The sequence below is a fragment of the Asparagus officinalis genome, chromosome 6 (assembly GCF_001876935.1).
Source record: "Asparagus officinalis chromosome 6, Aspof.V1, whole genome shotgun sequence".
Taxonomy (NCBI): domain Eukaryota; kingdom Viridiplantae; phylum Streptophyta; class Magnoliopsida; order Asparagales; family Asparagaceae; genus Asparagus; species Asparagus officinalis.
In genome coordinates this window covers 30866019-30878648 of record NC_033799.1, presented here as the reverse complement: position 1 = coordinate 30878648, position 12630 = coordinate 30866019, and the positions used below count along the sequence as shown (strand labels likewise).

Genomic DNA, 12630 nt, shown 5'->3' with positions numbered 1-12630 from the left:
TTTACTGATTCAACCATAGACAGTTCTTGGTGCACCAGCTAAGCGGACCGCTGTAGACTAGTTTCTTGTCAATAGCCACCGCACTCAGTTTGTGTATACTTGGAATTGTGGAAATGTCATCCCCACATCACCCTTAACTTCCAACCTACTACGTTCGCACTTCATGGACTTTCTAAAGCTCACATCACCTTTACAACCCCACCCCCCCCCCCCGCCCCCCCCCAAACAATTATACAAACACATTACAGCCACTGTCAAAACTCAAAAACACAATGAACCAAGATCTCAACATCTCAACCACCCTCTTCATCTCTCCCTCCCCTTCACCTCCATCACCCCTCCTTCTCCCCCTCTCCCATATTGACAATGACCGCAATCTCCGCCTCACCTTTCGCACTCTTCGAATCTACTCACCTCCACTTTCCGACTCTGACGCGTTTAAAACCTTCACCGGAGCTCTCTCCAAAGCGCTCTCTCTTTACTACCCTCTCGCTGGAACTCTCGTCAATGACTCTGGCCGCCTTGCAGTCCGTTGCTCCATAGATGATACTGTCCCCTTAACCTATGCCACATCTCCACTCCGGCTTGGCTCATTTCAAACTGAACCCGCTTCAGACTTTTTGAACCGGTTGGCGCCAGATTTGGATTTGGGTCGGGAGCTGTCGTACCCACTCGCTCTTCAGCTCACCTGCTTCACCTGTGGAGGGCTCGCATTGGGTATGTGTGTGCATCATGCACTATGCGACGGAGCAGGGGCCACCAAGTTCTTGAGCGCCGTCGCACAGTTCGCGCGTGGGGAGGATCAGGTTGGTTTTGTGCCTGAGCCCGTTTGGGATCGAGTCTCGCTGCTTGGACCGAGATCCCCGGCCTGCGTGGAGGTGGATTTTGGTGAGTTCTTGAGTTTTGATGAGGGAAATAGGGTTTATGTTGGTAATGAGGAGGGGGTTGTGTTGAGGGAGTGTTTTCATGTAAATGAGGTATGCTTGAACCGGTTCAGGAACTGCCTCAGGGAAGAGTGCGGTTCGAGCTTTACGGCGTTTGAAGCTCTAGGGGCGTTCATATGGCGAGCCAGGTTTGTTCAATTCCTCTTCTGTTATATAGTAAAAAAGATAAAGAAACTGATTCAATGATCAAAATGATATAGATTTAACTTTAAAATGAGGGTTAACAGAGGATGGATCATGTGTAGCCCTGTACTATCATCAAATTTAATTTAGTGTTCCTGTAGTTATATCGTTGCAGATAGAACACCTAAAGAGATCTATTGTTGTGATAGACTGCCTGAAAATATTCTTTTATCGCAAATAGACTCCAGAAAGAGAGAGAGAGAGAGAGAGTCTATTGTTGCAGATAGACCCCTGAAAAGGACAAAAATTTTTCACTATGTCTATCTGCAATAATAGAACTACATGAGCAGCATGTTCAATTTGATGATAGTACACGGTGTCAATCCACAATTATTTAAAACAAAGTTTCTTACCGTGTAAAATTGAAAAATATCAGACCAATTTCAAGGTCAAGGTTTGGCAATGCACATAATAATATATGTTGCCATCGTAAGATTAGTAGATGCGATATATTAGCATATATAAAACAAATAATCCTCTTAAGAGACTTTGAATGTATGCGCACGAACAGCTTCCAGATAAAGAAAAACAAGTATAAATTGTTAGAGAGAGAAAAGAGGAATCAAGAAAGTGAGGAATTTTTTTCCATAAATTTTCATCATATTGAAATAGTTTCCCCCTTCTATAAAGATAAATAGTCAATTTCAGAGTATTATGGTCATCGTAATACCCTTTTCACAGTTCATAAAAGAAACACGAAAGATCACCGACGTGGCTGCAATTGTTCACAGAACTACAATACTTAATTGGTTGAATAAAAATCTTGCTTCTCATGAAATTTCCATCTTTTCTTTAATGCACATTTCCCCCACACACAGGGTTAAAGCCGCAGGCATGGCGAACGAGGAGATAGTAAAGTTCGCTTACTCGATGAACATATCCAAAATACTAAAGCCTGCGCTCCCTAATGGGTACTGGGGCAACATTTGCGTACCCGTTTACGTGAAGCTAACTGTCAAACAACTCCTGCAACAACCAATTTGGGAAACAGCTGAAATGATCAAGGAGAGCAAAACCAGCGTAACCGATGAGTATGTGAGATCGTACATCGACTTTCAAGAGCTTCACCATGCAAAGGGGATAACCGCGGGAAAGTTCGTAAGTGGGTTTACGGACTGGAGGCATTTGGGACACGCGGAAGTGGATTTCGGATGGGGAAGTCCGGTAAGTGTGCTTCCGCTTTCTTGGAGGATTCTTGGGAGTGCAGAGCCGACGTTTTTCTTGCCTTACGGTAGAGAGGATGGAGGGAAGAAAGAGGGTTTCAAAGTGTTGGTTTGCTTGCAAGAGAATGCTAAGAAGGCTTTTAGCTCAGAGATGGAGGTGTTTAAAACCGAAGAGAATAAAAATGTAACGAGCTGTCAAGTTGACGCACACAACTTGAGCAAAGTTTGAGAACTGGCGTGCATATGGAGTATGCTGATGCGGCACATGTGTGCTTTCATCTGTGAATAATATTTGCTCCAGCTGTCATCACTTACTGGATTATTGACAATGTCGAAAGAATATGCGACTTCAGTTAGTACTACATGATATCAGTATCCTCTGTGAATAACAATATGTAGGTGGAGTTTTCCTTTGTTAAAACTGCTTGGTTGAGTGGAAACAGAGCTACAGAAGTGAATAGTACAGTTAGATTTTGCGTTTGGTAACCAAAGTGTTTTTTTTTTGTTGTGTTTTTTTAAAAACACCATTTCATGGTGTTTGTTTTTCAAAAGCGTTTTCAAAACACCATTTTGAAAGTTAGCATATGATACATTCCCAACCAATTAAACCTTACTCTCGCTCGTTGCCGCTCCCCACCATCAACCACATGTCGACCGCCGCCATCATAAAACAACGAGGAATAATTGTTCAACATGTTCTAATAACATTGATAATATATATACATTAGGCTCAAAATGTATTTTAGTGACATTACAATATAATATACATTAATTTCAAAACACATCCCGGTATTACGCACCACGATCGTTCCACATCCTTTGGGCCAAACGATCTCGAAAACCTTGACATCTCACGAAGGTGCTCTGGGCCGACATTGACCGGTATGGTTTGTTGTTCTTGTGCAGTCATGTCATCTTCTTCAAGCTCCACATCTTCATTTTCAAACTCGATAAATAATGGATCTCCAGAATCATGCATTCGAATCACGTTGTGAATAACGCAACATGCTAATGCTATATATTTTTGTTTTCTCAAACTATATGAAGGCATATCTCTTAAAACTGGAAATCTTTTTTTCAATACCCCAAAGCATCGTTCTATAACATTCCTTAATGACGAATGCAAGTAATTGAATAGTTCTCTAGTACCTTGCGGTGGAAGATTCTGCCCTCGATAATCATTCAAATGATATCGCTCACCACGATACGATGAAAGAAAACCCGGCATATTGGTATATCCAGAGTCAACCAAATAATACTTTCTTGTAGGGGGCATAGGGAATTTGTTTGCGGGATTGCTAATGCACTCTAAGAAAATTCTTGAATCATTTGCACTTCCTTCTCATCCACTCATAACAAATGTGAACCGCATATCAAAAGAACAAGCGCACATCATATTCATTGTCGGCACAATTTTTTTTCCACGATATGGAACTTGACTATCTTGCCGCACACAAGCTGAAACATGAGTTCCATCTATAGCCCCTACATAATTTTGTCATATATATATATATATTACTATAAGAACAATAGTAAAAAAAATTCACATAATTAATGTAGGAAGGAATATATACATACCTTGAAATAAGGATAATACTTTGTGGTATATGATATCTCTGGTGGAGTTGCATCGTATGATGGAGGGACGATCACATATTTGGTTAGAGAGCAAATTGCATAAAGGACCCTCTTAAAATATGTAGAGATGGTCTCTAGTGAGTGCTGAAAACGATCCGCGACCATACGTTGGCGCTCATTATGAGAAAGCACAAATAAAAAGATTGCTACTTGTTCTTGAATCGTCACGTTTCTAGAATGTTTTAATTTTCCGATTCTCTTTAACTCTTCACAAAGGTTAATAAATGCTTCTTTTTTCATTCGGAAGAGGTCAAAACAAGTACCCGGGTGACCACCTAGAACCTCAATCACCCAATCATGCCCACTTAATTTTGAAATCCTTTGTGATCGAGGCTGCTCCATAAAAGATCCATTAAACTTCATAAATGCATGAATGGTCAATAACACCACAAATTGCTCCTCATCTGAATCAGAGTCTGAATCAGATTGTGATGATAGTTGATAATCATCTGTATCTGTATTGCCATCCATACCTACCAAAAACATATAAAATTATAATTGAACACTATTGCAAACATAGTCTTGCATAAAATTTACATAAGGCATAAAACACATGTCAACTTATAATTGAACACTATTGCAAACATAGTCTTGCATAAAATTTACATAAGGCATAAAACACATGTCAACAACATAAACAAGTATAATACCAACAACGTTATGGAAATACAAATATATAGGTTCAAAAACTAACACAAATACACCCAAAAGTCTTCAATCTACTAGAACACAAACATAATTGAAACACACAAAAGACATCGACCTTCTAGAATCAAACATATAGAAACACACACAAAGTCCTTGGCCTAATAGGAACAAACACAAACATAAAGAAATACAAATTTCTTCGAAACAAACACAAACAACATCAAGGTAGATTTAACACCCAATCCTTCTTTCTCTCGCTAGGCATGGCTAAAAACATGGTTCTCCATGCTGCATCATCATGCAAAATATGTGCGGCCTTGGAAAAATGAGTTGACTCAACATCAGGAAGAGCACTAAGTGCAGTAATGCAGTGAACCAAGCCTTGGTCTTCCTCAGAGCTTCTTCCTCTCCCTCCACTAACATGACTATCTGCAGTAGTCGAACTCGCTTTCCTCTCCCTCCACTCCATTTTCTTCCTAGAGTTTTCTCCCATCGAGGTTAAAGCTTCAACCATTGCTAATTGGATTTGTTGCTTCAACGGTACACGTTTGTTTGCCACTTTTGCCTTTTTCTTAGCTCGAGATGACTCAACATCTTCCTCATCTTCATCTTCTTCTTCCTTATCATCTTCACTAATGGTAGGACTTTTAGTAGAGGGATGAGCATGATCACCAGTAGCAGTTGTATCACCAAAAATGATGCACAACTTGTCATAACCTTTGCAACCCTTCCTTCTAAAATATCTTGCGTACTTGTGCGTCTACGTAGAACAAAAAAATGAATTCAAACTCACATACGATATCTAATAAAAATTGCATTAATCAATGAGTATTACCGCATACAACTTAGTCCACACATCTTCTGTTGCAGATATTTGACCGGTGCTCGCAGTATACCCAACTGCCGTATCCGTCAATAGACTTTTCAAATTTCTCCATCTTTGTCTCAATTGGTTGAACTTATTTTTCATTTGGTCATGAGTGTATTCTCTCCCCGTCTTCTTTTTTAACTCATGCTCCATGAATTTCCAAGAGGATCTAGTAAATGTAGTTGTATGCCCATGTCCCTTTTTCACTTCTTCCTCCATCAAGTCTATGAAATAAAGCTCCACATTTTCAGACCAAATATCCTTGTGACGAGGAAACCTCCACCACTTCGTTGACATCAGGACTTTCACTTGACATCTATTACTGTTGAGTTATTAGATAGTAATTAGTCAATGCTGTGAGGACCTATTTGTAAGAGTGCCCTTATATAAAAGGGGTATCTCTCTATGAGTGAATGTAACCCTAATTCTGACCCCAAAAAATCTACATGGTATCAGAGCTGGGTGGCGGCTCCTCTTACCCTTTTTTCTTTCACGCAGTGGAGGCTGAAGAAGAGAAGAGGAGAAGGCATCGAACTGATCTCGAGAGGGTCCAGCTCCGGAGCTCGACCTTATTGTGAAGAGGAGAAGTAGCCGGCGACAGCTCGACCCGTCTCCGACGCCTGGCAGAGTCGGGATCTCTCTGTTGGTGGGGTCGGCATCCTGGACGCAGGGCTTGAGGGAGCTCACGGCGCGAGCGAAGGCCTCCATGATGGAGTCCGGAGGGAGAGCACAGTTCTCGAGGCCGGCGTCTTCCAGGTACGGCTTTTGAGGTCGGCGTCTTCCAGGTTCGGCCGTCGAGGTCTTTGGATCGGTGAGACAGGACGAAGAGAGGGCTGTGGATCGGAGACTCTTTTTTGATCAAGCGTTGGTGAAGGGGGAGAGAACTGGAACCCTAGGTGAAGCGAGTCGGTGATGTGATCGCGGCTAGGGGGGGGGGGGGGGCTCCGATGGCGGGAGCTGGAGGAATCACGGTTCGGAGCTTGGTTCTTTGATCTGCAGGGAGTGTTGCTGCTTAGATCCAAGAGAAGAAGAAGAAAAAAAGGAGAAGAAAAGGGGGAGCGCAGTTCTTTGAACGATGATGAATGGGTTTTTGCGATGTGTGCTTGGATGTTGGAGAGGAGGTGTGGAATTGAAGGTTCTAGTGATTTGATTGTTTTTTGTTGATTAACGTCTGTCACAAAAAAAAAAGGGAAAGAAAAAAAAGGGAAAGAAAAGAAAAGAAAAAGGAGGAAAAATTGATTTGTAATAGTTTATTTAGGTTCCCTCGACAAGTCAGTCCTAGAACTGATGAGAGAAGAGCTGATATCTCACTTTGTTGAGATATCTTGCTTCTGGTTCCTGTTTCCTTGGTGAAACATGAATTCTTGTTGATCTATCTATCTTGTTGTACTGTCGAAGTGCTGCCGGATTTTTCGTTGCGCACCACAAGAATACAAGTTGGATCGATGACAAACACTGGGAAAAATCCGATGGAGGAGATCATCAAAAAGTTGAACAACCTGAGGGTATTCCAGATCGAGAAGGAGATCAGTGGTATAGTCCAGGGAGAGAGGACTGTACAGGAGTACGCCACAGAGCTGGAACGCTTGTGGCTCGATCACGATTACTTCTCGCCCCTAGCGAGCTGCAAGGACCCTGAGTGTAAGGAGCGCGAGGCCTTTTTGCAGAAGAGGACCATGTCGTTTCTCCGAGGTTTGGCTCCAGCGTATGAGCAGAGGACGGCATTGCTTATTACAATTCAGGAATTTATCGGTTGGACGTGAGATGTTCTGGAGGTTGACCGAAAATCACGAACACATTCATTATGGTTTCATCGGGAAGGAAGCCACCCCAGGTTCTAGTGAAAGATCTCATGTGCGGGGGCTTCATCCGGGTATCTTAGGACAAGATAATATACCTCAGAATGAGAAGATAGTGCACCACTGGAGAAGGCAGTCTCGGCCATGATACAGGAGGAGAGTCGTATCAGGCTACGGTCTGGGATAGGTAGACTTAGACGGGAGAAGTCTGCACTGGTGGTATCCAACCCGGATAACATTGGATTCAGAAGGAAGACTAGCCAGTGTTTCAACTGCGGAGAGGTAGGGCATCTGAGACAGATGTGCCCTAAGCCACCCAAGGAAAGGAACTGGGGTGAACGTGGTCAGACTGGTGGTCGTGCAGGTCAAGGAGGCAGGGGGCGTGTAAGCCAAGGAGTTGCTCACCTAGCTGTGGCAGATGAATCTCAGACCACTACTGGGATGACTGGAGCTGAAATAACAGAGCTAGAGGAACTACGTCTGTTCAAGCTTCAGGCTGAGAGGTCGAAGGGCAAGGGACAAGTCACCCAGGATCTAGCTACCACTACATGTTTTGGTAACTTTATTGGTTATGCTCATGCGACCAAAGGTACACAGGTTCAGGCACTTACATCCACTAAAACTCATGTTGATTGGATCATAGACTCAGGTGCGTCTAGGCATGTCACAGGAACATCTAGTGAGTTTGCATTATATTATCCGAGTAAACATATGCATCCTGAGACAGTTCAGACTGCTGATGGGACATCCCAACCCATCAGGGGTACTGGCTCGGTCCATTGCACTTCATCTGTTACCTTGTCATCTGTATTGCATGTTCCTTCGTTTCCAGTTAACTTACTCTCAGTTAGCTCTCTCATTGACCAATTAAATTGCACCGTGTTATTTGATCGAGATTTGTGTGTCTTTCAAGAGAAGGAAACAGGGAGGAGGATTGGGACTGGCATCAGACGTGATGGTCTTTGGTACTTGGACAGGGAGACTGCAATGATTGCCATTGATTGTTATTCACGTATGGTCTGGATATACATGATGAAGCAGAAATCTGAGGTTTACAAATGTTTTCAAGATTTCTTGGCTTATGTGAAGACACAGTTTGGAGTGCAGGTGAAGATTCTTCGAACAGATAATGGGACTGAGTATGTCAATAAGGAGTTTGCAGCTTTCATCTCTAATCAGGGAATTGTTCATCAAACCACCTGCCCAGACACCCCTGCTCAGAATGGGGTGGCTGAACGTAAGAACAGACATTTACTGGAAGTGGCACGCTCATTGATGTTGACAATGAATGTGCCTAAGTTTTTATGGAGTGAGGCTGTTATGACAGCAGCTTATTTGATCAACAGGATGCCATCAAGAGTATTAGGGATGAAGACACCATGTGAGATGCTTTTGGGCTCGAATGTTTTTGTTGTTCCACCAAGAGTGTTTGGATGCACATGTTATGTGAGAGATCACAGGTTGATGGTGAGTAAACTGGATCCGCAAGCAGTTAAATGTATCTTTGTTGGCTACTCATCAAGTAAAAAAGGATACAAGTGTTGGTGTCCCACTGAAAGAAGACTGTTTGTCAGTATGGATGTGACTTTTCGGGAATTTGAACCCTTTTATGGGGAGAAGACGGAGTTGAGTTCCTTGTTTGGAGATGGCTCTACTGATGCTAGTAGAGAGGGGGGGAATAATGAGAATGAGAATGATATTGTGGTCGGGATGATTCCATGTCCTCTTGAGTCACCGAGTAGTGATGGTACATCGCCGAGTAGTGGTGGTGACTTAGGAGTTGGTAGTCAAAGTCAGGGGGAGCTGAGAGTATACACGAGGAGACAGAAACAGCAGCATGAGCCGCCTCTCGTGCCTGTGTCAGTACCCACAAATTCCAGTGCCTTACTCTTCTCCTCCACCTGAGTCGATAGGTAACGATTCCTTCCCTGATACCTCTGATACTCCTGTCTTGCCCCGCAGAACCTCTAGAGTCAATGCTGGAAAGCCTCCAGCTAAGTTTGGTAATTGGGATACTGATATTGCGAATTACATTTCATATGCATCCATTCCACCTGCATATAAGTCATTCATTGCATCGTTGCATTCAGTGCCTGTACCTAACAACTGGCAGGTAGCTAAGCAAGATCCTAGGTGGTTGAATGCCATGCACGAGGAACTCCAGGCCTTGAAGAAGAATAACACATGGGAGTTGGTACCTTTGCCAGCTGGGAAGCGTGCTGTTGGATGTAAGTGAGTGTATACGGTTAAGCAAACTCCAGAGGGCAAGATCGACAGATACAAAGCCAGATTGGTTGCTAAAGGCTACAGCCAAACATACAGCATTGACTATGACGAGACATTTGCTCCAGTAGCAAAGATGAGTACTGTTAGAGTGTTGGTGTCATGTGCTGCCAACTTTAATTGGCCACTACATCAGCTAGATGTCAAGAATACCTTTTTACATGGAGATCTTCAAGAGGAGGTATATATGGAGATTCCACCAGGCTTCACTACTTCTCAAGTAGCTGGGAAGGTGTGCAAGTTGAAGAAGTCTTTGTATGGGTTAAAACAGTCTCCGAGGGCATGGTTTGATAGATTCAGGTTGGCAGTTTGTGGTATGGGGTACAAGCAGTGCAATGGTGATCATACTGTGTTTTACAGGCACTCCAAAACTCGTATCACTATCCTGGCGGTCTATGTTGATGATATTGTAATCACTGGAGATGACGCTGAGGAAATCCTACTGTTGAAGAAGAAATTGGGAGAGGAATTTGAAGTTAAAGATCTGGGGCAGTTGAAGTACTTTCTCGGAATTGAAATTGCAAGGTCGCGAAAGGGTATAGTGCTTTCTCAGCGGAAGTATGCTCTGGATCTTCTCTCAGAGACAGGGATGTTGGGGGTGCAGAGTTGCATCTACTCCTATTGAGCAGAATCATAAGATGAGTGCCGAGGGTGGGGACCCTGTGAGTAAAGAGCAATATCAAAGATTGGTTGGACGACTTATATATCTATGCCATACGAGACCTGATATTACTCATGCAGTGAGTGTGGTGAGTAGATATATGCATGATCCCAGAGAGCAGCATATGGAGGCAGTTCGCAGAATTCTTAGATATATTAAAGGAAGCCCAGGAAAGGGGTTATGGTTCAGGAGTTTTGGACATCTGAGAATTGAAGGCTATTGTGATGCTGATTGGGCGGGTTGTATGGATGATCGTAGGTCCACTACAGGCTACTGTGTATTTGTTGGAGGCAATCTCGTATCTTGGCGTAGCAAGAAGCAAGATGTGGTGGCTAGGTCTACAGCTGAGGCCGAGTACAGAGCTATGGCAGTTAGTCTGTGCGAGTTGATGTGGGTAAAAAACATATTATCTGAGCTGCGCTTGTTTAGAAGAGACTCCTTACAACTTTGGTGTGACAACAAATCGGCGATTAATATTGCAAACAATCCTGTTCAGCATGATCGGACCAAACATGTGGAGATTGATCGGTTCTTTATCAAGGAGCAACTAAATAGAGGAATTTTGACTTTGAGCTATGTGAAATCAGAAGAGCAGTTAGCTGATTGTTTAACAAAAGGAACCAAACATGTGGAGATCGATCGGTTCTTTATCAAGGAGCAACTGAATAGAGGAGTTCTGACCTTGAGCTATGTGAAATCAGAAGAGCAGTTAGCTGATTGTTTAACAAAAGGATTAGGTTCTAGAGAGTGTGATATCTTTTGTAACAAGATGGGGATGAATGATATCTATCGCCCATCTTGAGGGGGAGTGTTGAGTTATTAGATAGTAATTAGTCAATGCTGTGAGGACCTATTTGTAAGAGTGCCCTTATATAAAAGGGGTATCTCTCTATGAGTGAATGTAACCCTAATTCTGACCCCAAAAAATCTACAATTACATTCACAACAACATGAAATAAGAGAGTATAATTAGATGATGTTTTGGATCAAATAAAGCACAAGCCATACAAATAGAGCATAGGCAATTTTTTTTATTTGATGGAATGCATGTATATATGCTCTGAACCCTCTAACGACATTCACATGCTTACTTTTCTTTATTTAGGTGAATTTGATGATGTTTTGGATGATAGACATTCTCTTTACATCTCTAAGCCTTACTTTTCTTTATTTAGGTGAATTTGATGATGTTTTGGATGATAGACATTCTCTTTACATCTCTAAGCCTGATGTTTCCTCCAAGATTAACATATTGTAATGTTTTGGATGATAGACATTCTCTTTACATCTCTAAGCCTGATGTTTCCTCCAAGATTAACATATTGTATAAGGATGTAATGTATGCTTCTATGGGTTCAAAGGGATCTATACCACAGGGTGGGTCTGGAAAATTGCTAGAGGTTGAGAAATTGACATTACAAACTCCAAGGAGCAGCAACATCCTTATTACAGACTTTTCGTTGGAGATATATAATGGTGATCACCTTCTGGTATGCGATTCTCCTACATTTACATAATTGCATCGTGCTTATTTCTGGATTCAGAAAGCAGCACTTCAGTAGGATTTTTTTTGGTAACCAGGTGATGGGCCCTAGTGGGAGTGGCAAAACATCACTCTTAAGAGCTCTAGCTGGTCTGTGGAATACCGGTGAAGGTAATATTACTTTCTACATAACAAATGAAGCAAAAAAAGTCAACTGTCCACCTCTTCAAATATTGATTCTTCTGGAGCACAGTCTGCATAGAATATTTTGGTGGTAGACAAGCTTTCATACATATAGAAACAAGAGAGCCAAGGATGTCTTTCTCCTTCCTTAAAGACCTTACATGGTTTTAGGAACACTACGAGTAATGAACCACTCCAACAAATATAAAAGCTTTATCTCAACATTTTTGCTCTATATTATTATAAGTTACCAAACAACAAACTAATTCTGTTATGTAAATAAAGGATCATTCCTATATGTTTGCACTTTGCAGCTTCAATTTTCTTTGATTTATCAGCAGAGGAGAAAGAAAAATTTGCATCAGACGACAGATCAAAGCTGCTTAGATATAGAGCAAACCCAAAGGATGGCATCAGTAGGGCTATAGATATTCTGAAGCTCTATGCTCGTCCTCTAAAGTGAATGGATTCATTTATGGCCATCAGTAACAAAGAAAAATTGGGCAAGACAGAGGCTTGTTGCAGATTCAAAAAATCATGTTGGTTTCATACAAGAAGTTTACGAAATTTCAATCTCAAGAAAAATTGGAGATCAATATACCTTGTTCGAAATTTGAGGAGGAGTCGGAGGTGGCGGAAGTGACCGGAGCAGCGACGAGGAGGCGGCAGCGGCGACTACACGGAGGTCCTGGTGACGCGGAGACGGCTGCGACGACCGGTCGGTGGTTGGGCGACACGTTGGAGGCTGCGCGACGGGTCAGGGGCGGCGATTTTGGA

At 42.4% G+C, this 12630-nt stretch overlaps 3 protein-coding genes across 3 annotated transcripts; 1 reads left to right on the top strand and 2 right to left on the bottom strand.

Annotated features, from left to right (window-relative positions):
* Positions 263 to 2652, top strand: LOC109844311 (3'-N-debenzoyl-2'-deoxytaxol N-benzoyltransferase-like). Its single transcript, XM_020413299.1, has 2 exons — positions 263 to 1072; positions 1946 to 2652. Exons 1-2 carry the CDS (start codon positions 273 to 275, stop codon positions 2517 to 2519), a joined length of 1374 nt encoding a protein of 457 aa, XP_020268888.1. The 5' UTR covers positions 263 to 272; the 3' UTR covers positions 2520 to 2652.
* On the bottom strand, positions 2993 to 12624 carry LOC109844313. Its single transcript, XM_020413301.1, has 3 exons — positions 12455 to 12624; positions 3869 to 4401; positions 2993 to 3775 (listed from the first exon to the last, which is right to left on the bottom strand). The coding sequence occupies exons 2-3, from the start codon at positions 4397 to 4399 to the stop codon at positions 3767 to 3769; spliced, it is 540 nt and encodes a 179-aa protein (XP_020268890.1). The 5' UTR covers positions 4400 to 4401; positions 12455 to 12624; the 3' UTR covers positions 2993 to 3766.
* LOC109844312 lies at positions 4496 to 5997 on the bottom strand. Its single transcript, XM_020413300.1, has 2 exons — positions 5412 to 5997; positions 4496 to 5336 (listed from the first exon to the last, which is right to left on the bottom strand). Exons 1-2 carry the CDS (start codon positions 5739 to 5741, stop codon positions 4797 to 4799), a joined length of 870 nt encoding a protein of 289 aa, XP_020268889.1. The 5' UTR covers positions 5742 to 5997; the 3' UTR covers positions 4496 to 4796.

What these genes read in the sequence shown, in the direction of transcription:
- LOC109844311 (XM_020413299.1), top strand. Translation starts at nt 273, where the DNA reads ATGAACCAAGATCTCAACATCTCAACCACCCTCTTCATCTCTCCCTCC. An exon ending in GCGTTCATATGGCGAGCCAG is followed by an intron (nt 1,073 to 1,945) that starts GTTTGTTCAATT and finishes CCCCACACACAG; the next exon opens with GGTTAAAGCCGCAGGCATGG.
- LOC109844312 (XM_020413300.1), bottom strand. Translation starts at nt 5,741, where the DNA reads ATGTCAACGAAGTGGTGGAGGTTTCCTCGTCACAAGGATATTTGGTCT. An exon ending in TGTGGACTAAGTTGTATGCG is followed by an intron (nt 5,337 to 5,411) that starts GTAATACTCATT and finishes TGTTCTACGTAG; the next exon opens with ACGCACAAGTACGCAAGATA.
- LOC109844313 (XM_020413301.1), bottom strand. Translation starts at nt 4,399, where the DNA reads ATGGATGGCAATACAGATACAGATGATTATCAACTATCATCACAATCT.